Source organism: Pectinophora gossypiella, chromosome 10 (genome assembly GCF_024362695.1).
Source record: "Pectinophora gossypiella chromosome 10, ilPecGoss1.1, whole genome shotgun sequence".
NCBI classification, from domain to species: domain Eukaryota; kingdom Metazoa; phylum Arthropoda; class Insecta; order Lepidoptera; family Gelechiidae; genus Pectinophora; species Pectinophora gossypiella.
Window position 1 is genome coordinate 11059933 of NC_065413.1, and position 25111 is coordinate 11085043.

A 25111-nucleotide genomic window follows, 5' to 3' on the forward strand; every position below is an offset into this window, starting at 1 on the left:
TAAATAAATACTTGATGGGGTTTTGGTAAAGTATTTTAATTTTATACTTACAAACGATTTCTCAAAATGTGTTATCAAAGTTAAAGTACCACATTAAGTATAAAATAAAACGCAGGCGACTCGAAAATGCACAAAAAAGATGGCAATAATAGGTTTCGTTTACCGATTCATAGGCTGACAGGTTACTATTATCTAGATCTCGTGTATTAGATGAGAGAGGTAATTTTATTTCGTTGAGGGTAATACGCAGCTGAATGCAATCTATTTTTTTTTTCTCCTATTCCAATAAAAGAGATATGTAAAACGAAGAAATGAAACAAAAGTTTAATTTTAATTAATACTATCATAAGTAAAATGATTAACACTAGTTTTACGAAGTATGTAACTTAGCTAATATACTTCAGCAAGTCTCGTAAATTATGAATGAATTTAGTGAAGTATGAATTTTAACAGCACAACAGTTATACAGGTGAAATTACGTAATTAAGTGTAAAATATAATAAATATATGACGAATGACGAATACAACTTTCTGCAAATCAAATAAGTGACCATTAAATAATTGCAGCTAATTAAGTACCTAGGTATTGTGGACTTTACGTCCATTTTCTACTGGTAAGTAATTTGTGTAATGGATGTAATTTGCTATCATTAATACTAATATTATAATTAATCACTTAATTTCGTCATTCCTGCTTTTCAATAAGTAAAAGTAAGCAAGTATTTTCATAACATTAATATAATATATTTTCTCTTTATTTCACAAAAAGGTTGTTTGAGGTTTATGCGACTATTATCATAATTAAAACACATTATCCTATTTTTAAGTTATAAGTACCTGAGGTGCTCGGTGGCGCAGCGGTAAACGCGCTCGGTCTGCGATTGTTGTTGTTAAGCAAATTTCGCAAAGGCCGGTCATAGGATGGGTGACCACAAAAAAAAAGTTTTCATCTCGAGCTCCTCCGTGCTTCGGAAGGCACGTTAAGCCGTTGGTCCCGGCTGCATTAGCAGTCGTTAATAACCATCAATCCGCACTGGGCCCGCGTGATGGTTTAAGGCCCGATCTCCCTATCCATCCATAGGGAAGGCCCATGCCCCAGCATTGGGGACGTTAATGGGCTGATGATGATGATGATGACCTGTCATTTTTTTTACACCGAAATAAAGGGACGAATTGACAACTGTTAATTTTAAAATGAATGAATAACCCGGGCGAATAAAATAGGCATCTCGCTCGCTCATATGCAACCCGTTTCACGTGTGTGGTCAACTTAATTCTGTCGGGTTATTGCCCAATACGTATAACATTTTTGAATGGTTTCTGCGTAAAATTGACGTGTGTTCCACATATTTCGACGATTGGGTAATCGTCCTTATCTTTTTCAGCGGATACGAAAATTACAGGTATAACTAAAAAAAAATTAGACGGTGTAAAGCAAATAAAGAGTTTGATTCTAATATCCTAATTTACGAAACCAGAAATTGAATTCAGACCATGAAACGAGATGATTCTCTTTTCTGAAGGACGCCTTCTCCTTATTTTCACCTGTGCTCATTACATTTCGACGTAACTTGCTTGCTATCGAGCAGAATGCCAAACAATATTCACTCACATTAGGTGAGTTTAAGTTTAGTTATAAGTTTATAGATGAATTTCGTTTTTATATTCTACTGTTCACTTAATTTATATTATTTACTTAATATTATTTACTTAATTCAATACAATACAAATATTCTTTATTGCACAAAATAATTAGCATTAATAACTATTTTTGTAAGTACCTGTGATTTATTCTTCCTTCTATATGCATTGTGTGTGTGTATTTGCGTTAATATGTGTCATTCATGCAGGTAAAGCTAAGAGGACCAGAGCTGACACTATACACTTCTAAACAAAATGAACAAGAGGATTTTTTTTATCACAAAAAATCGGAATCGTTAAGTGGTTCGTGGTCTTATTTTTATTTATTTTATTTTATTTTATTTTATTTGGGTAGTTTATTTGTATTCTAATTATAATGACTAAAAATCTTATAGAGAAGTATCTGCTTTTATTCTTTAATTTCATTGAGATAATTCCCGAAATATATACTAGAAGGTCGTCTGCTTCTTGTATCGAGATCCGATTCGATTCCCGGTCAAATCAATGAAAAACGTAGAAAACGTGTACCTATTTAATTGTTTTAAAGTATTTTTGAATCAAGCATGATTAAGAGCGAAAACAAAAAAAGCGTTCTTCCCGGGGTAGGTATGTGATTTATAGCAATGTCGTATTAAAATGATACTATAGTATATTTGGACTAGATGGACCGTCCTGACCTCCTCGGCCATAACACCTTGCGAAATGACATAGATTCAAAAATATTAAATTGACCTTTAACAAGTTTGTCCATGATAATTACGTTGAATAAGTGGTTTTGAATCTGTCACCGCACCGTACGGTTCTTCATAGGTATCTTTCTATCAGGGAACAAATAGGTATCGTTTTAACTAATTTGCTTGTGGTTCTACCCACCCAGATATGAATACTAGGGCGTTCTTTCTGTATTTAATCACTCGATTTGTAAAGTATAAATTTTTAGATCTTGGACTAACATAATATAAATAAATATTTAGCTGATAATAATGTCAATAAAGACATGGAACGCCTCTAGTGGTTTTGACAAAAAACATATACAATAGGTACGTTTCTATAACAAACCGGCTACGCGAGTACAAAAGACGTTACGACTTTTTACGTTTTTAACTTATGACGTTTCATATTAGTGCGAAAGACAAAACCTATGTTTTTCTTTCGTCTTAAATACGCTCCGTCTATTCTATACTTGGTCTTTGTATTTCTATAAGTACAAAGAAAACTCCAAAAAAAATGTCGTGTTGATGTTTCGTAAAAAGTTTCTCATTTGACTAGAATAAACATGACTTTTAATACTGTTCTCTTCATTGAAAATAAACTTAGATTGTTGAGTGTTTAATTAGGTTAAACATTTTTGGGTTGGGTGACGTCATAGAACTCAATATGACATGGAATGTAAAATTATCTGTTTCCCTAAGATTCAGGCATTGCTTCGTTTGGGGATCCCTGTGCCACTCCTACAATCAATCTAGCACATTTTCATTCCATAGGTATCTCGGAACTATATTTTAGTTGCTTATCATCCCAGCCATGTGATTTCGATGTTGACTAAAAGATTCCATACACTTTAACGTGATGGACAATGATGTAAGAACGATTATACGTCGAACGAACGATTAACAGTTGTGTTTTGCCAAGTTAAGTAAGAGATGGTTACAGGCAAGGTCTGCAAGACAACAGCGCCCCGCGCGGCTTAAATTAATTCGAGGACTTCGACCAATAAACGCAGCGAATGCTATCTACGTAGATAGACCTCGTGCGACTATTGGTTTAACCCTCGATATAATTCGAGGTTGCCGTACCGCGAGGGTAGTACTAGTTAGTAATCATATGTCCATAAAATAAAAATAATCAAAGTAAAAGCAACTGCGCACACAACTCTGCCTGTCTGTCTGTTACTTCTTGACTTGTAACGTTGATGCAATTTGGATGAACATAACATAGCATCACGTCTGTGTCCTTAAGGAGTACGCAGAAGTATACAGCATATACACCCACTCCTCGCAAGTTATGTTTAAGTCCCATTAATAGGGCGCGACTCTATTGCCATTATCCGGGCACAAATCCTGGGAAACACGCGATATCAATTATTTATGATCGAAATGTGAATTCAAATTCATTAAGTCAACTCAGTGGTTTATACCAAGAGCCGCGATTTGAACCGGTCGCAGTGTAAGTCACGCGTTTTTTGATGAAATTAGCACATGCTATATTATAAGATCGAAATCCAGATACAGGGTACTTTCCAGGGACAGACTTCACAATTGAAGTCAGTCTTGATATTTGAAGTCCACGCGACCGACGTTGCGGCCATAAAGTTAGATACTTAGCAATATTAGTAGCTAATTGTAATAAGGTAAATAAAATTAAGTATAATAAACCAATTTTTCATTAGTTAATTATATTCGATTAGGTAATACTTGAGTTATTTAACGATTTTCAAATGACTACTATAAATACTTTGCTGTGTTTTCTGTTACTTAGTTGGATTGCTGTCGTATTTTTGTGAGTGCTTTTATATCTTATTATATTTTGTAATGAAAGTTGCTTGGTGTAAATCTAGTGTTTTGAGGAACAGGCCTTCCATGGGTATATATAATGAAGAAATGTTTAGAAGAGATTTTGAAAAGTCGGTATGTATTGTAAATTATATTGCACTGTAGTTTGTGCAGTTGTATCAAAACCGTATCAGTGTTATTATAAAACAAAGACTTAAAAGATAAACTAAGTTTAAAATCGGGGCCGCGGTGCGGTTTACTGTCACAGCTTCTGCATAGAATTTATTGTCTTGTCAATCAGTTTCCTTAAAATCCATCGACTCTTTTCGTGTTGCGAATTATTATTTTTAACCTACTTTACTCTAGTGATGTGTGCTTCGGAAGGCACGTTAAGCCGTTGGTCCCGGTTACTACTTACTGATGTAAATATGTAGTTGTTACATGAGCCCTGTCAGGGGCCTTTGACGGCTCAGTAATAACCCTGACACCAGGGTTGATGAGGTTGGTATTACATCTTACAACCCACACGATAAGAAGAAGATTTAGTTTAGTCTTCGTTTTGTCATAAGACGAAATGTGATCGTTACTCCTAAACGCATATTATAAACTTTTTAAAGCCGTGTAAGGAATACCTACCTGTATAAAAGTGTGAATTACTAATCTTTGGAATGGATTTGTATTTTGTCGTGTGTCAAAATTTATTATTGATAAAATCATGACACAAAACTATAACGATTTACAACAACTAAACGATGAACGACACAACTAAAATCGTTGTAATAGCCGTTCTTTGTGTCAGGTTATCGTGATCAGTTTAAATAAATACCATCTTTTCAGTATATATTTTTTTCTTCTTTATTAAGCTATTAGTACTATTGTGTTTGCAATCCAACACGATTTATATAACAACTTAACAAAGATCGAAACAACGAACGGCTTTTACAACGCTTTTAACTTTCAGTTACTTTAAATTGTCACATTTTTTTCATTACATAGTTTATACTTATGTTATTATGTTTATAATCCAATTTACATATTAATTTGTTCTTGTCTATTTTAGATGAAACATTGTCTCAACTATAGCATACATCTCAAAAAAGGCAAAAGATTTCGAAGTGCATTTACAACTGAGCAAGTAAACCGCCTCGAGAGGGAATTCAAACTGTACCCGTACATTAGTAATTCTCGCAGAAAAGATATCGCAAAAGATTTGAATATTCCCGAGAGAGCGGTGAAGATATGGTTCCAAAACAGAAGGATGAAAGAGAAAAAAGATACGACAAATAAAGACCCTAATGACAAAACTACAGTGATTTCTAACGCCCAATTAAATAATGTCCCCATCGTGATATCAACTAATGATGCCTCGTTATCATTACTTACCGTATCAACAAACGATCCAAGGGCAAATAATGAACTAAACAAATATGTAGAACAAAACAAATTTGAAACAAAAGAAAAAGAAAATGCCAATTTTTATAAAGATGTTTATTCTGAAGCTGATACATTCGAGGTATCAAAAGCGAATGATAGTACCCCTGAAATAAGAAGCAATGCTGTGTCAACGACGACATCAGGAGAATATTCTATTGATCTTTTTAAGAAATATAAGTCAGAAACAAATGACTCTGAAAATGTGAAGATGTTGGACAGTGAAACTGAACATAATAGTAGCCAAGTAAAACAACACTCGCCTGACAGTCCTACGCCGTACAAATACGAGGCACAGTGTACAAGTTATCACAGTGTCCATGTACCAGCTAAAACCTTACCACAAGGACCACGTGATTTGTCGTCGAAGCCAAACATATTATCTGCAACCCAAGAAAATGATGCAGCAAAGACCAAGACAAGCGAAGTTCCCTTATATTTCGCTCAACCTTACATACCGCCAGGAAATATGATGTGGAAGCCAGTAAATGTGGCACCTATTATGTCGGGTCCTATACCTACTGTGGCTATCCCAAATCCAAGTCTCGGAGGTCAGCCACATAGTACTACGAATCGAAGTTGTAGCTGTGATTGTCATATGAAATCTCATAATCCGGTACTATTCCACCACAACAACCCTAGTCCAAATTTACAGTATGTTATAACGGCTGTGCCATATCATAATCATACCCATAAGTTTCATGTGTAAAATAAATATATCTAGTGAAACTTCATTAATTAATTTATTGTGAAAATACAGAATGTTAGTTACATCGTGACGAAAATTATGATGGGTGATTCAGATCATGATTTTAAGTTGATAGCAAGCGGAATTTTCCGTCGCAAAAATATGAAACTGAAAATAATAAAAAAAAAATTTACAAACATTATCAACTCAGAATCATGGTCTGAATCATCCCGTCAGTATTCGTTGTACACATACATACTTCGAATATTGAGGGAGATGATTAAGCTCATTATTCTGTGTCGATATCAAGTGGAATATTCCATTGAAAAAGTACAAAGTTAACAATAATACAAAATTAATCAAGTTTGGCGACAGAAAATTTCACTTGATATTAACTCAAGAATCATGGTCTGAATTAGTATCCGGTACGATGTCACTAGCACCCTGTATACTGTAAAAATATAAAAACTTGTGATAGTAGTTTAAGATATATTAAGTTCATTACATGTTAGTAAAATATATTTTTATAGTAACTTGTTGTTGTTATTATTTATTTATTTTGTATTTAGACTTCAATAAAACATTTTACAATATAATGGATATATTCCTTATTAAAAATTCCAACTAGTATTACAATGGTTCTTAGAATATAACATTTAAATGAAGCAGTATAAGCATAAAGAGTAGTCTGTTAATAAATAATGAAAAACATGATTACGTTTTGTAACAAAGTACGTAAGTACGAAGATTATAAATAGTAGATCATTTTTAAACGTCGTAGAAAACATAGGATAGCAAAATTTTATTAGAACTCAAGACTTACATACATAATATTTGAATATAAAACTACATATTATCCTAACTATCCAATAATTTTATGGTTTACTCGTCTTAACCTAAATCCTTTACTATGTAAAAAATAATAATAAGGGAAATAATTTAATAACTACGTCAAGCTTAACTAAAATAAATAAATCGAATATCAACTACTTAATGTACACAATATCATAGCTTTTAATGTTAACTTAATACTTAATTCCTAAAATATATTATTATGCCTTACGAACTGCACATAATCTTATTATTTATATTTAATAAATATTAAAGTTAAGAATTATAAATAATTCTTATTTAATTATAGCTCACGTCGAATATATTTGAAGCCCAACTGTTATCACTTTCCGAGTTCTGCCCTTGATGATAATCTGTACCAATAGGATAGAACTGAGTTGGATATACATTGGTATCATTACAGAAATATGTACTTGGCTGCATCATGGGAGCATTAGTGTAATACTGTGGATAGTAAGGGTACTGTGGTGGTTCACACTGTGGAATTTCAGCCTCTGCATTATTACAATCTTGCACGTGTAGTCCTACTTGGCTTTGTTTAGAAACTTCCATGTTTACAGTTTGTAAATTTTCCACCTTGACGTCATCATTCTGCACGTTCAGCAGCGGAGAGGCAGAAATAGTGCTACCATCAGAAGATTCAAAACTGGATTCAGAATCTCTCTTCTCTTTCATTCTTCTGTTCTGGAACCAAACCTTGATGCGTTTCTCATCTATCTGTAGGCGATTGGATAGTTCTTTCCTACTTTCCAAATTTATGTACCTGTGTTGGACGAACGCCTGCTCAAGGGCTCGCAGTTGCTCTGTGCTAAAGGACGTGCGGTTTCGTTTCTTCTTCATAGTTCTAGTGACAACTTTTCCTAAAAAGTTAAGACTTATTTTTAATAATTGATGTAACAAATCTTGCAAGCAAGTTTAAGAAGCCGTGATAACCCAGTTGGTAGAACGCTTGCCTATTTATTACTTTGAGGTTGCAGGTTCGAATCCAGCATAGGCCTAAACCAATTACTGTCGAATTCATGTTTGGATCATAAATGATTATCACGTGCCCAGCGGTAAAGGAAAATATCGTGAGAAAACTCACATTCCCGAAAAATGCATTTTCTGAGGTATGTGACCTAATCATTGGGTTGGTTTTACCTTCGCGGGTTGAAAGGTCAGACCGGACCTGTCAAATCTTCAGGTTAGGTAAGCGGACCCTTTGAAAAACTGCATAATTCTAGGGACATGATAATGATTGAACAAAGATTGTTAAATCCTATTTATTCGGCGCACAGTAGTGGTACCGAAAGCGTTCTGGTTTGATTTTTTCTGTAATGTTCGAATTTGTATATGCATTCTCACAAAAATCTGCGGTTACGGACAACCCTCGCGGTATAACATCGAGTTGAAAAATATATAGTGACTGGAATATATTGTTTGTAATTCGTCACAAACCTACATTATATTGTTTGATTTTGAAGTAGATATGTACACACACACACATAAACGGCCTATATACGTCCCACTGCTGGGCACAGGCCTCCCCTCAGGGGGTACGGAGCAAGTAGATATGTACTAACCTTTATATGTTTGATGCTGAGGTTCTGGCCAGATGGTAGTGAATGGTCTATTTTGCCACGAATTAATCTGTGGAAATAACAAAATGAGTGATTATTAAAAATATAACCTTAGCGTCAATTTTGATTATGATTCCTAATTTAAAATTATGTAAAAAGAAGTTGTAAAATAAAATTATACCTGGCGGTAGTAATATCGCCATTATATATGCGCTAAATTATGTTTATACCACTTTACTGATGATATTTTTGTGTATATAAATAACTTATTCAATACATATGACAGAAAAATATTAAATAAAAATAATTCATTAAGGATCTCAGCTTTTTTGAAGCGTAATAAATGTTGGCTTGTCACATCGTATAGTTAATACCTATTCAAAAATAGTTTTCATAATTGATTATCAAGTTTTTTCAATAATTCAATAAATAAGGACTGGTACTTAGATCTATTGCAAATTGCAGTTAAGGATATATCTTACCTCATTGGTGTGGCACAAAGGCGTTAATGCCGTCATTAATACATTTTGAAACATTTTTACTATATGAGTCTATGTATCACAGTGTAATATTAAAAAAATAACTTCCAAACGATATCTGAATTTAAATCAAATTCGCAACGCCCTGTCCAAATGAACACAAAATGTGAGCTGCGTATTATGTGAGAAAAAAGTGAGTAGGCTTGTAAATAGAAAATTGACAAATACCCACATTCAATAATATACAAAAAATATGGTGTTACATTGAGAAATGTGTTAAATTAATGTGTTTAAGGTGATGCGTTTCAGTCAGCTAGGTAACGCTGCGTCAGCAGATGGCGTTACTTCTGCAGTTTTCGTATTTTTTTCCATTTATTCGTTTAGTGTTGAGTTCTGACCCAGTGAAACGTTAGGTGGCGAAATCTTACATACATTATCTTTAAGTTAAGCTACAATTTTGAAGTATATACTGCAGATATCATATTGAAACATTGCATCAAAAGTTGGTGTCATTTCAATTTGTGTACAAACACGAAGCTGTCACACACACATGCGAACTAGGTTAGCTATTAAAAGAGATGCATAATTTGAAGTCTACTTCTAACTTCTAAATGGCGCATTTGGTAAAGCAGTCGCCGCCATTCTTAAGTTTCACGGTTCAAACCCAAGTGCATGTTTTAATTGTTTTTACTTTTTGTATTTTTTTTTACAATAGGGTCGTGTACTAGGTTCAAGATAAATTATGAAATTCTGATTACTAAATAAAGACACATCTAAAACTAACGAAAAACATTTTCTTTTTTCTATTAAACTTATTTATGAATTTTAATCAAGAAAAACGTAATAATAAGTCCGACATTTTGTCACGTTTTTCTATGACGTCACAGAGTGCTTTTTCATACAAATTCCATAGTAATTTCGTGTTTTGACGTTTAGTAAAAAGTAACTGATTTGACTAGTTGGAAACTAGCCTATTGAATTTGGCGAACCCGTCTATTTGTTACGGAATTTTCAAAAAGTATCACTTTTACCAATAATATTATAATTATACAATAATGTACTTAGCACTAAAGTACCTTCCGTAATTTCCGTATTCTTTATTTTGTAAAATTCTAACAGGCATCGCATCAGTGAACATGCGGCTAACTAAAAATCTACTAAATGGATTTTCATACGGTTTTCACCAATGAGTAGAGTGATTCATGGGCGTGCTTTAGGGTATATAATTTATACAAGTATTTTTTTTGTATAAAATGGTTCAAAAATGATTGATGAATGTCAAACATAATTATCGTTACAAATATAGCCGACTTGGAGCTTTCGGCGAAAACGCTGCCTGAGCCCATTGAGATATAACAAAACAACGTATGGTTGAATTGTTCCTTTTTTGTAGGTCTACCGAAAAGTCCACAATACGTATATGTCATAATAATTATATTGTGTATAAAGAATTGTGTATATGTATTGTACGATTTTACAAATAACGATCACAGTACAGTAATAATAAGGTAGATTTTTCCTAAATTGCGTCGGTTCAAACTTTGTCGCATCGCGTTTGAAAGATGTAATAGCGCTTCAGGACGTCCCGCAAGCACGGCGCTGATGTCGCAGTATCCGCATATAATTATTATGACTTGTCATGTAGTTCCAATAAAATCCGCGGGACTTCATACGTATGTCAGTGACAGCTGGTGATAGCATGCGGGACACTTAGCAGCTAATCGAATTTTATGTTGTTTTCGCGCCCAGTCCAGACGACTTTCAGCGCATTTCTGGACTTATATTTACGCGTGGTGTTTATTGTTAGGTTAGTTAGTTCAGGTTATGACGTCTGGACGTCGTCTGGTTAGGGGTGGCTGGGACGTATTGAAGTAGTATTTCCATATATACGCGGCCTGAAATGGGCTGTTTCGGGGACCTGAACTGGTTGCTGTTATCACGTTTTCTTGATTAAAATTCATAAATAAGTCAAATAGAAAAAAGAAAAAAGATTTTCGTTAGTTTTAGATCTGTCATGATGTCTGTGATGTTTGTTTATTATAAGTACATAAGAATTTCAAAATTTATCTTATTTTTTTTCCCAAAGGGCAAGGCAAAGGGAACTATGTCCATACAGCCATGTCTTGTGTATTTTTTTCTTGATGATGATTAATGAAATGATGAAACCTAAGCCCCCACCCTCGGAGCGACTCCTACTCCGAACCCCAAACGAAGTAAGCGGCTTGTTGGCGCAAAGCGAAAATAGATAGGTACACTTTGTTTATTGAATATTCTGATTTAATAATACTATCGGGAATGTTTTCCGAACCACAAAACACCACTTCGTATTGATTATTTAGATTATTCAATGAAGAAAGCAACCTTCCCGTTCCCACCAAAAAGTCCGCGGCAAAGAGAATATAAATAAATCTGTATGTTGGATGGAAAAACAATTAATTATAAATGACTACTATTTAGGCCGGCAAATGCAACAACTTTTTTTTTGGTTTGATTTTCCCCGAAGGGTAAGGCAAAGGGAACTATACCCATACAGCCATTTCATTTTATGTATTGATTTTTTATTATAATATATGTCCTCTTTTAAAACACGGTACTTACCCATCATTTAAAAATGTTTAAATAATAATAATATGCGTTATAACAAAAATATTTTTCCAATATTCCTTTTCTCAGATTGTAGTATTTTTAGTTTTTTATTTATATTTATTCTCTTCATACAAAATCTCTTTATAAATTGTCACTGACATTCTATTACACTTGTCAAGTAGTCAAAGCCTTTAGAGAAAAAAAAACTATCACGCACACAAACTAACATTGACACCTCTACACGCTCAGCAAATACACTGTAATCTGCACCACTACAAATGTAGAATTGATCAAAATTGAGGGTCTGAAATATGGTACTTCTCGTATTCGGACCCTAAATTTTTACTAGTTAGCGAAAATAATACACCAAAATATTACTATTTATCGGTTTTATAACAATATTCCTCTATCCGTTTTCCTGTAGCACTGCATCAACTTTTGTATGGAAAACGAATCACCTTAAGTTAAAAACATGTTACATTTTTTAAGAGATTTTGTTATTCATTTTATGTATAATTTTATTAATAATGATGTATTTGTAAGTTAGATAGAAAATAAATTAAGTAATAATAATCAAATAGGACCGATCGTCATGGAGATCCATGGGGGAGGCCTATGCCCAGCAGTGGGCGTCGTACGGCTGATGATGATTCAAATAAAAACGTGAATAGATTATAAATATTTATTTATTTGTACACAATAAGACAGACAAAAGGAACATATAACAGACATATGGAAGAACAGAAACTACAGCTAAGTAAGCATATTTCTAACAAAGACATTATGAAATTTATTAAAGAAATAGTGCAATAAATATTAACTACTTACTAAAATAAATAACAATTAAATAGCACTTATTTTTTTTCTATTTTACATAGTGTTCTGTGAGCTTATTAAATTATATTGATATCTTCTTATTATTGAATAAATAAGTAAATCTACACTAACAAATAAAATATGGAATTTAAAATTACAGATCAAGTACGAAAAATTAAGAATGTATTAATTTATTTAAAAAACTCATCTAAAAACTAAAAACATAAAATCAGAAAAAAAAACAGTAACATTACTTTTCAACAATTAAATTTATCAGCTTGAACAGGAGAAACCATGAGAGATTCTTCTGTGTTTTTTTTACAGGGTTATGTTCGTAAAGAATTTATCAAACAACTACCAACTAAACTAAAATAAACAAATAAATAATGAATACTTAATAATGTATAAATTTATATAAAAAACAAAACTAAAAATAGAAACATTAAATCAGAAAGAAATCAGCAAAAATGTAAATTAAAAAGATTTTGAAGTGCCTTTTTTGGAGGACAATGCTGGGATCTGCAAGTGTCGTCTTCTTTGTTATCAGCCTTTTCAGGTACAGCCGGCGATATAGGCTCGTATATGATACCTGCACAGTTATTGCTTTCTTCGGCGGCAACTTCCACAATCATGGCAACTTCTTCAGGGGCATTAACGGTAACAGTATTAATAGTAACATCTGCAGTAATATTTACAGTATCTTTCGCAGCAAAATTGGCAGTATCTTCAGAAACAATATGAAAAATATCGTTAGATATTTTATATTTTAGAGTTTCATTTGCTTCTTCACATTTGTTGTCAGATAACAACATATCTAAGTTAATATCAGCAGGCAAGATTTTGTCAATTATATTCACAAGCTCACCAATAAGCTTTTCATCAAGTGTGACGAAACCAGAGGCGTCAGCTGTCAGGTTCAGTTCTTTTTCTATACGGTCTAACTCAGCTGCGTTGAGTTTGCCACTCACAGATTCATCGGAACTAACTACTTCATTATTGGCATTGGCGTAGAGAGATTCTTCAGCAGGTTCTTCACATTCTTCATATAATTCAATTTCGGCTTGTTCAGCTGCTTCCCTTTTGCCCTTCAAGCGCCTGTTCTGAAACCACACCTTGATAGGTGTGTCATTGATCTGTAGTTGTTCTACGAGGGCTTTTCTATCATCACGTGATACGTAAGGCCTACTTCTGAAGACTGACTCTAAGACTTCGATTTGCTCGGTAGTGAACATGGTCCTCTTGCGTTTGCGTTTAACTATAGCTCTGAAGCCTCCATTTGTGTTGGGAACCACTGTGGAGAAAAAGTAATGATTAGTTTCAAAAAAGCTTAACAATTATATAGATGATAAGAGTACAAATTGTAAAATAATAATAATGCTTACAAGAAATACAAGCTTGATGAGATCTTGCTTGTGCGCTTTGCACTTGTGGACCTCGTGATGCAGTCGGTGTAGAATATTGTCTTGTTGCAGTATTGAACACTGGATTTTGATGATTTTGCACTTGGGGTACCTTGAACTGCGAAATTATTATGGTTAATATAAAATATAACAATCAGCCTTGAATAAAAAAATGTAATAGAAGTGTAGAAAATCATGTATGTTTACCTGGATTTGGCCATTTTGAGGACTGGGGTAAAAGTTTTGTTGATATTGGATATCACGGGGTGGTTGATTGGGCCAGGTTTGTCTGTAAACCATAGTGTCTCCATTCGAGTTTGTTTGCGACTGTGTCCATTGTGGAGTCTGAAATCAAAGATATTGAAATTAGATGAGCTTTAAAAACAGACACAAGATAAAGGCAAAGGAACTGGTAAATATTACGGACCTGATTATAAGCCACAGCGCCTACGATTGAGTTTGTTTGCTGCGGCCACCATTGTTGAGTCTGAAATCGTAAGATTGAGGTTAGAAAAAAATGATAATGGACGTAAGAAAAGTGTAAAACAATTAAAAAATATTACAAACCTGATAATTAACCACAGCGCCTGCATTCGAGTTTGCTTGCTGCTGCCTCCATTGTTGAGTCTGGAATTAGAAGATATCAAAATTGGAAAAGATCTGAAAAGGAAACACAGACATAATATACGTAATAAATAAATTTAATAATACTACAAACCTGATAACATATACCAGTTGAGGCTCTATTGCCAACCGACTGGAGTTGCATGTTAAACATTTGATGTGAGATATTATCACCATTGGCGATAAAGTTAGCACCAGGAACACCTTGCTGATTGAAATACAACATATCGCTTACTGCACTGGGAGCTAATGTTAAATAACTGCAATCTTCCTGTCCTTTATATAGGCAGTAATTAGCGACGTTACCGCTTTCAACCCTTCCCTAATATTCCTTAATTAGGCGTCTCAGTAAACACCAGTAAAAGGTAGTCATAATGGTTGTTTGTTAAAGATCTCTTATTTTGACATTATTTTCTCGAAAATAGGTCATTAGGAGAAATCACCTGATGAAGTATCTATTGAAGTAGTCAACATGACAACATCGATAGTTTATTTAACTAGGCGAAGATTGCTCATAATAATTGTGATGAGGATTATTAACTATGACTAAATTATTTTAGTGAAATCAGAATCAGTTATTCAACCTAATTATCATGGATTTAATAAACTTGTTGAAGGTCAATGCAACATTTTTGAATTTACCTCATTTCGCAAGGTGTTATGGCTGAGGCGAAGAAATGACAAGAAACTGCAACAGCAACAGATCTTTTAAAAACCAATATACATTACAAGTTTTTTAATAACTAGAAGAAATCATTCAATACCAGACATTTTTATCATTTAGATAGTCATTAATTTTATACATAAAGTAAGCTTCACATGAGCTTTAAATTTATTTTCTGACAAATTTAAAAAATATTATCTGGTATTTTATTGTAAAAACGTATACGTAACCCCAAAAAAAGATTAATTTAATTTACTTAATCTAGAAATTTGAACAGCAATTTTGTTGCTTTTTACAGTTTCTCGGAAGGAGATAATGTACATACATAATGTTTTCATAAATATATTGTCTTGCGACCGTCAGTATATTTATTACTTTAAACAGCTCCCTTAAAGAGTCCCGACGACGCAGATTATAGATAGCGCGAACTGCTCTTTTTTGAATGATGAAAATAATTTCTACATCAGCGGCTCGACCCCACAGCAAAATACCGTAAGACATTATGCTGTGGAAGTAGCTGAAGTAGACAAGTCTAGCAGTGGGTACATCTGTAAGTTGTCGGATCCTTCTGACGGATACAATATGTGGGCCCCATTGAAGTTTTGAATCTACAGTCATTCCTAAGAAAACGGTGTGTTCAACAAAATCTAGTTTCTCGTCGTTAATTTTAATGTTATTACTTACTTTCTTTACGTTTGGTAGAACAAATTTAATACACTTCGCTTTCTTAGCATTTAGAGCTAGGTTATTTACTGTAAACCAACTTAGAATCTGCGACACAGCGCTGTTTGCTTCGTCAAGTTCCTCTAACTTTCTGTCGATTTTAAATATATCATGCGCGAAGAACACAATGTCAGCTTGGTTCTGTACTATATAAGGTAAATCATTTATGTACACTAAAATCTTCCATTTGAACATGAGAGCCCGAAGAAGTTGTACTATTGATTTGTACCTTTTGTATCTTACCACTTAGATATGATTTGAACAAACTGAGAGCTCCACTATTTAGTCCATAGTGCCTTAATTTCAAAAGCAAGGTGCATTCCACGCAGTCGAACGCCTTAGACAAGAATCGAAAATGTGTCGAACAAATGTGACACTCGCGTCTGTTGTAGAAGAATCCTTGGTAAAACCAAACTGCTGGCTGTGAAGTTATTTAAATTAAAGTGACATAGCAGTTGATCGAGAATAATTTTCTCGAAACTTTTACTAAGTACTGGTAAAATAGAAACCGGTCTATAATTCGTGGGGTCTGATTATGTGCCCGATTTAAAATGAGGTATAACTTTACTGATTTTCATTAAACTTGGAAAGGTGCCATATTCAACACTGATATTAAAGATGTAAGCTAGATATGGTGCTAAGACATCAATAACAGAGCTCATCAATTTGACATACAATCCCCATAAATCTTTCGAGGTTTTAAGTTTCAGTTAAAAATACTACTCGGATCAACGCGTTTAAAATCAAATAATTCAGTTCTAGCAGTAACATTACTTTTCAACAATATATCAGCTTGAACAGGAGAGGATTTGAGAGATTCTGTAGTAGCTTCAATAATATTGTAAATTACAGCTTAAGGTCCAATGTGTTATTTAAAAAAAGTAAAATGTAAAAAAATATGATTATTAATTTTAATTATGTAATGCAATGTAATAATTATGTATTTGTAAGTTAGATAGAAAATAAATGGAGTGGAATGGATATTCAAATAAAAAACTGAATAAATTATAATATTTATTTATTTGTACACAATAAGACAGACAAAACAAATATACAACAGCCATATGGAAGAACAGAAACTACAGCTATGTAAGCTTATTTCTAACAATAACATTATAAAATTTATTAAAGAAATAGTACAATAAAAATTAAATACTAACTAAAATAAATAACAAATAAATTACACTTATTTTTTTTCTATTTTGTACATAGTGTTCGGTGTGCTTATTAAATTATATTTATATTATCGTATTATTATGTATTACATACATACATAAACAGCCTATATACGTCCCACTGCTGGACACAGGCCTCCCCTCAATCAACCGGAGGGGGTATGGAACATACTCCACCACGCTGCTCCAATGCGGGTTGGTGAGACATCACCAACCAACCGTGAATCACTTCAAAGAACAGTTTCTTTGTTTGGTAAGGACTTTTCAGGCTTGAATCGCCTGATTGTCCGAAAAAGTAAGATGATTCCGTGCTTCGGAGGGCACGTTAAGCCGTTGGTCCCGGCTATTAGCCGTAAAAACACGTCCACCAACCCGCATTGGAGAATGTGTTACTTATATAAAAAAATAAACTAAAAAATAGAAACATAAAATCAGAAAGAAATCAGCAAAAATGTAAATTAAGTATTACCTAATCGAATATAACTAATGCAAAATTGGTTTGTTATACTTAATATTATTTACTTTATTACAATTAGCTACTAATATTGCTAAGAGTAGGTTATTATTGGGAATTCTAAATCACTTTTCGCTCCATTGACCTCACGGCGCCGCCCCGCGCGCCGTTCGATCAACAGAGCTCCAAGCGATTTAAAATTCCCAATAATTATTTTGATACATATCTATATCACTTCATACAGAAAACCAATATATTTATAATTCCAGTCAATGATTCGATCGCACATACCTTCCAGATCTACTTACTATACTTTGACATAACCTGAGCCGATTGCTCCAGCCTTGCTAGAGCGTTGAGGTAAATAGATATGTCGAGGCTATTCCGACTGTTCCGTATCTAGACTGATGGCGATCACTTACAATTTTTAACGGGCAATCTGATTCGACAGTCTAGCAATTGAAAATCTACACACCTGTGTTTATTTTGAATTTTTTATTTTGATGTTTCGTTCTGGAATCATTTTTAACCTTTATACGTAGGTCAGCAGCCCTCGAAGAATTCATTTTACTACAGACTTTATTACATGACAGACGGCTCCGGAGTACACATGTGTGATGAAATTTATTAAACAGAAACATTCGTTGAACCTAAATAATGTTTGTCCTCTTACGAATGGGACTAAAGTTCACCGTCACGGTAAACTATTACCAAATTCAATTCGATGCATAGTTTGCGGTCCGTCAAATTGTGGAAAAACAAATTTAGTGATAGGTCTTTTATTACATGAAGACGGTGTGCGTTTTGATAACTTATATATTTATTCAAAATCTCTTTATCAACCAAAATATACCTTCTTAAAAAAGGTATTACAATTGGTACCAAATGTAACACTTGAAAACTATGCTGAAAGTGAAGAAATTTTGAGTCCTCACCATGCTAAGCCCAATTCCATAATCATATTTGATGACGTAGCCTGCGAAAATCAAAACAACATTCGAGATTACTTTTCTATGGGTAGACATAAAAATATAGATTGCTTTTACTTAAATCAAACATATACTAAAATCCCAAAGCAACTAATTAGAGACAATACGAATCTGATTGTGCTGTTTAAACAAGATGACATAAATTTAAGACATGTTTATGATGAACACGTCGGATGTGATATGTCCTGGTTACAATTTCGTGAAATGTGTTCTAACGTATGGAAAAAGCAATACAGTTATGTTGTGATTAATAAAGACTGTGAAAAGAATGATGGGTGTTATAGGATGAAATTTGATACATTTATTGTCCTCGATTGAATTGGTATATTAAATACATCATTGGATTTTGGCTTTCATTTGCATACTAAACAGCACCGAAGTCAATCCCAAATGGAAAAAGACCTTAAACAACGAATCATAAAATCTGCATCTGCAGTGAAGAAAAAAGTGAAGATGATGAGGAATATTAAAAATAATAATGAACAAATTTTAGAAACTATTTTCGAACCAATATCCAAACCATTGAAGGAAATCGCAGCTAAGCCTGCGAAAGACCATATAAACGATTTTGAAAATAGTTTTAAAACTGAAAAAGAAGAATCAGTCGAAAGCGATAGTAGTTACGATTGTTCGAGCGAAGATGATTTAAATGAAGCTACTCCTAAGCCCCCACTCCTAAGTACTCCAGTCAACGACTCATACGGCAGTAATAATTTTAGTAATGAATCATTCAAAACATTGGAGTCGGATTCAAGTCCACTTAAAAATGTATCATCGTGGTCTTTATCATCTGATGTTATACAAGATGTTCCTTTTGGATTAAGATATGATCGTGGAAAGCTTATGATGGGTATTACACGAGTGTCAGATGAAGAAGATGGTCTACATATTGGTAATCTTAATTTCGAAAAAACTCCAGGTTTTATGGAATTATTAACAAAAAAGACACCTAATCTGTCATTAGTTACAGAACAGGATAAACAAGCGTATAAGGTTGCGTTGCTTGAAACCAACGCGCATCGTAGAGACTATGATCAAAAGAAACCAATAAAGAGCAATAAGGGTTTAAAGTATTTACGTATTATAAAACCGCTGTTCAGACATTCAAAAGAAAGAGATTTTTCAAGTACCGAAAATCTTACACAAGGAAGAGGTCTTCCCCTGTTAAAGAAAGTAAATCAAAATACAGATTTCGTTTATTGGGATGATCCTAACGAATTGGTAGAAAGGTTAAAATTGCTTGTTGCATCCCGTGACGCTGGCAACACTGGGTTGGATAATGAAATTATTTCAATTATAGAAGAATTGCGTGAAGCTAATATTATTAAATAAAATAAGATATAATGACAAAATTTGTACAGTTGACTTCTATTTGTGCATTTGTTAACACAAAAAATGAACATAGATAAATTTGGTCATCACGTACATAAACGTTTACGTCTATCAGATTATTTCGAAGCATTAAATGATACTTTAGTGAAATCAGATACAGGAGACTTTGATTTAAAGCTCACACGCTTACGAGGACTACCTTCTCCGTCATTTAATGATGAAGCAGTTAATAAACAATACATTGAAACGAAACTGAAACAAATATATTCTACCAAAGAATTTGAACAGAAAGTTAAAAGTGAAATAGACTCTTATTTAAAACAGTTTAAAGAACAATTATATGTAGCTTTGTCAGCTAGCTATTATAATAAGCCTGAAATCGATAAAATAATTGCAACTATATCAAACAAAAATACCTCTAAAAAAGCAGCATGAGTAAACAGAGTATCGTGGAAGAACTACATAAACCTGCGAGACGGAATTTTCCTCGTCGACCAACAGTTATTAAAGGAATCGATGATTTATGGCAAGCAGACCTTATTGACATGCAAAAATTTTCTCATTATAATAGTGGTTTTAAGTACATACTGGTTGTAATTGATACTTTTTCTAAGTTTTCTTGGGCTATACCAATAAAATCAAAAGCAAAAAATATGATTGTGCAAGCTATGCTAAATATTTTAGATAGTTCTGCACGCACTCCTTCTTTTTTACAAACAGATCAAGGAAAGGAGTTTTTTAACGCTTCTTTCCAAAATTTGATGAAGCAGTATGGTATTAAACATTATTCAACATTTTCTACAAAAAAGGCCTCAATAGTGGAGCGATTGATCAGAACGTTAAAAAGTAAACTGTATAAATATTTTAGCTTAGAAGGCAAATATAAATGGGTGCCGAAAATTTTAGATTTAGCTGTTACATCGTATAACAATAGTGTGCATCGTACTACTAAATTTAAACCGATAGATGTAAATAAGGAAAATGAACACATTATAAAAGAAAACATCCTCAGTTCACAAGTTAAAAGAAAAAAAACAAAAGCAAAATACCAAATTGGTGACCAAGTACGCATTAGCAAGCACAAAAGTGACTTTTATAAAGGGTACACACCGAACTGGTCTACAGAAATATTTAATATAGTGAAAGTTAACAACACTAATCCCATAACCTATCATTTACAAGACAAAAATAAAGAAAATATTCTTGGTTCATTTTACGAATATGAATTACAAAAAACAAAATTTCCAGATGTGTACTTGATTGAAAAGGTTATTAAAAGAAAAGGTAATAAACTTTTTGTAAAATGGTTGGGATTAAATAAAAATGAGAATAGCTGGATTAGCATAAATGATTTGAAATAGGATGTATAAAAGAAAGATAACCGTTATATTGTCTCATTAAATTTCTATCAATGAAAGGAAGTGGTCTTCTAAATAACATAATAAGTAATTTGCCAGTCGAGTTACATTTACCAGGTTATCAATTCTGCGGCCCAGGAACAAAACTAAAGAAAAGATTATTGAGAGGCGATAGAGGAATAAATAAGTTAGATGAAGGTTGCATGCATCACGACATAGCTTACACTAACAAGAATTTAGATATTAGACATAAAGCAGATTTTGAACTAATGAAAATTGCGCGTCAAAGATTGAGATCGAAGGATGCAGGAAAGGGTGAGAAAATGGCTTCATGGTTAGTAAAGAATGCTATGAAGGCCAAATTAAAAGCCGGTGCTGGTATTAATGCATTTAAGAATGGCGTTAGTAAAATACGTACACATTTGAAAAAAATAAAATGCAAGGACAACAAAACGGCAATAAAGATTGCTTACCTAGCAGCAAAAAAGATCTTCAACAAGAAAAAAGGAGTACATTTACCGCGCTTAATTCCCATTCCAAAAAAGACTGGTGGAATATTACCATTGATACCTATATTTGCTGGATTATCAGCACTTGGCACTCTAGCTGGTGGTGCGGCTGGTATTGCTAAAGCAGTAAACGATTACAAATCAGCACAACAAAATCTTAAAGAATCTGAACGACACAATAAGATGATGGAATCTATTGCTATTGGAAAAGGGCTTTATGTAAAACCCTACAAGAAAGGGAGTGGATTATATCTAACCCATCCAAAAAACTGAAAAAGCGGCTACCCACACGAGCTCTAACCAATATCGACATATTAGAACATACTCAAAACTTGCCTTATTTTCGTGGTGTTTTTATGAGAGATAGTCTGCCAAGAAAGCCCAGAAAAATTGAATGCGCTGTTTTGAACCTAAATAGTTCTAAAAATTCTGGTACTCATTGGGTAGCTTACGCTAAAGTAAATAATTACTGCCAATATTTTGATAGTTTCGGTAACCTGAAACCTCCTCTAGAGCTAATTCACTACTTGAAGGACACTTTGATTAATTATAATTACTGTCAATTTCAAACATTCGGTACCACCAATTGTGGTCACTTATGTATTAAATTTTTAAAAAACTTTTGGAAAGAGTATAAAATAAAATGATACACAACACGTATTAGTATTCATTTCAACAATGGCTTTCACTCTGTCTATAACTGGATGCGAATCTACGTTGACGACATATTATTCACCAGCTCTGGATTTGAAGGGAGAATATGAGTGTGCATTGTTATATTTTTCGACATTTAATTCAATACCTAACATCGATTCAGAAAATAATATGTTCTTTTACGGAGAAAATGGAATTCTTCAACTACCGGAGGGTTCGTATGAACTCCAAGATATATTTGATTATTTAAAAAAAAACGTTAAAGATTGTGTATTAAGATTATCATCTAATAATAACACATTGAAAACTAAACTTTATAGTTCAAAAGACATACACTTTGAAAAGGACAATTCGTTTGGTGACCTATTTGGTTTTAGTAAAGAAATATTAAAATCAGAAACCTTACATGAGTCGCACTTTCCAGTTAATATTATAGCTACAACTATTGTGCGAATAGAGTGTGATATTGTTAGTGGCTCCTTCGTTAATGGAGTACCCAGTCATATAATTTATGAATTCGTGCCTAATGTACCACCAGGCTATCGCATTATAGAAATACCTAAAAACTTAATTTATTTTCCTGTTAATCAAAACTCAGTTAGCCAAATAAATATAAGACTGCTCGACGCAAAAAACAATTTAGTTAATTTACGCGGTGAGGAAATACAGTTGTATTTACATCTCAGGAAAAAATGTTAGTTTACAATAAAACCACCACAACAATTCAAAATACTGTTAGTTTACAAAGCGCTTCGCGAAAAATAACACCTACGAAAAGGCTTAAAAAAATATCTAAAGAAAATAAACAATTTCTTAAATTAATTGGTTTATTAAAATGAATATTTTAAACGTGTTAGAGTCCCCAGTGTCTGATAACAGCATTGAAAGTTTCGAATTTCATTCCTACAAACCATATGTAACAAGTTTCAACAAGAACGATGAAATCCGGATCCCTATTAATCAGCAAGATTTGTATGTGTTGCCTTCCATGAGTACTTTATTCATAGAGGGTAAAGTAAACGTATACAAAAATGATGATAAAGCAACGGTTACAGACATACATTTTATCAATAATGCTATCTTATTTTTGTTCCAAGATATTCGTTACGAATTAAATGGAATAGAAATTGATAAAATTAAAAATGCCGGTATAACAACAACTATGAAATCATATTTGTCTATGAATGAAAATGAATCAAAATCAGCAAAAATATGGGGTTGGTCAATTAATGGTTCTAAGAATATCAATAGTGGAATATTTTCTGTATCTATACCTTTAAATAAAATATTAGGTTTTGCAGAGGATTATAAAAAAATCATAATAAACTGTAAACACGAGTTGGTTTTATTAAGAAGTAATACTAACTTAAATGCTTTACGACTGAGCACTGGAGAAGTAGTAGATGATATTATTATCACCAAAATAGTTTGGCGTGTACCTCACATTAAAGTTTCTGATCGCGAGAGAGTTAACCTACTGAAACATTTAGAGAGAGACCGTTCTATCACCTTAGCTTTTAGAAATTGGGATGTTTATGAGTATCCTTTGCTTCCTAAAACGCAAAAACATACTTGGTCAATCAAAACGTCTTCTCAAATAGAAAAACCACGCTTTATAATAATTGGATTACAAACGAATAGAAAACAAAATGTAAAGAGTTCTATGTCAGAGTTTGACCATTGTAATGTAACTGGTGTTAAAGTGTTCTTGAATCAAATATATTATCCATATGAAAATTTGAATGTAAGTTTTTCTGACAATAAAATATCTTTATTATACGAGTTGTATACAAGATTCCAACAGTCGTATTACGGACGACGTGCTGAGCCGTTGTTAAGTCTGAAAGAATTTAAAGATATTGCCCCCCTTTTTGTCATTGACTGCTGTCGACAACAAGAAACTTTAAAAGGCTCAGTAGATGTCAGAGTTGAAATAGAAGCTGACCAAGATATACCTGATCAGACTGCAGCTTATTGTTTAATATTAAACGATTGTATTTTTGAGTACAAACCTTTAAGCAGCATAGTAAAAAAAATATCATGAACACAAACATCATCTTCGTTGATCTTCAAGGATTTAAAGATATTAATAATAACTTTATTGTGAAGGAGTGTGCAATAGCAACAAAGGTGTCTACTCAAAATTTTTTAGTGAAACCACCCTTTGCATACTCTACTTTGTCAACTGAAGAAAGAAAACAAGTGAGGTGGTTAGAAAGGTATCGAGGACTATTTTGGAGTGAAGGTTTCGTAGACTATCGTGAATTTCTACGTTTAATACCAGTTTACTTAAAAAATAAAAATGTATTTGTTAAAGGTAGAGAAAAAATTGAGTGGATTAAAAACTTGTGTGTAGATTGTAATATTGTTGACATAGGAGAGGAAGGTTGTCCAAGTTTGATTAAATTGCATGAAAAATACTGTATTATTAAAAACTTAAGATGTGTTCATCATTTAAAACAGTGTGCACTTCAGAACGTTTTATGTTTAAAAAATTGGTATATAGACAATAATGTGTATCTTTTCAAACATTTTTATAACAATAAAGATAAATGTGACTAAGATGATTTGTTTGATTTAATATTAGATATTAAGGTAGGCATGAAATGAAACATCTACTTCTTAATTCATTATTTATTACATATTGATGACAACGTTGTCTATTTTCATAACAACAAATTAATA

At 33.0% G+C, this 25111-nt stretch overlaps 2 protein-coding genes across 3 annotated transcripts in view; one reads left to right on the forward strand and one right to left on the reverse strand.

Moving 5' to 3' along the window:
- Positions 1 to 4524: 4524 nt before the first annotated feature.
- On the forward strand, positions 4525 to 6683 carry LOC126370094 (homeobox protein SMOX-3-like). Of its 2 annotated transcripts, none has more exons than XM_050014817.1 (2): positions 4525 to 4634; positions 5194 to 6683. In XM_050014817.1, the coding sequence occupies exon 2, from the start codon at positions 5194 to 5196 to the stop codon at positions 6271 to 6273; it is 1080 nt and encodes a 359-aa protein (XP_049870774.1). In that variant the 5' UTR covers positions 4525 to 4634; the 3' UTR covers positions 6274 to 6683. The 2 variants fall into 2 exon arrangements, with proteins under 2 accessions (XP_049870774.1, XP_049870773.1); XM_050014816.1 differs by lacking the exon at positions 4525 to 4634 and adding an exon at positions 4899 to 4969.
- A 162-nt stretch (positions 6684 to 6845) lies between these two features.
- LOC126370124 (protein zerknuellt 2-like) overlaps positions 6846 to 25111 on the reverse strand; it is a 205261-nt gene continuing 186995 nt past the window's right edge. The window contains exons 2-4 of the mRNA XM_050014871.1: positions 9146 to 9241; positions 8667 to 8733; positions 6846 to 7964 (exon numbers count right to left, since the gene is read on the reverse strand). Of these exons, the coding sequence (XP_049870828.1) occupies positions 7384 to 7964; positions 8667 to 8733; positions 9146 to 9199 (702 nt within the window). The 5' untranslated portion in view covers positions 9200 to 9241 and the 3' untranslated portion in view covers positions 6846 to 7383. The remainder of the gene's footprint in view (positions 7965 to 8666; positions 8734 to 9145; positions 9242 to 25111) is intronic.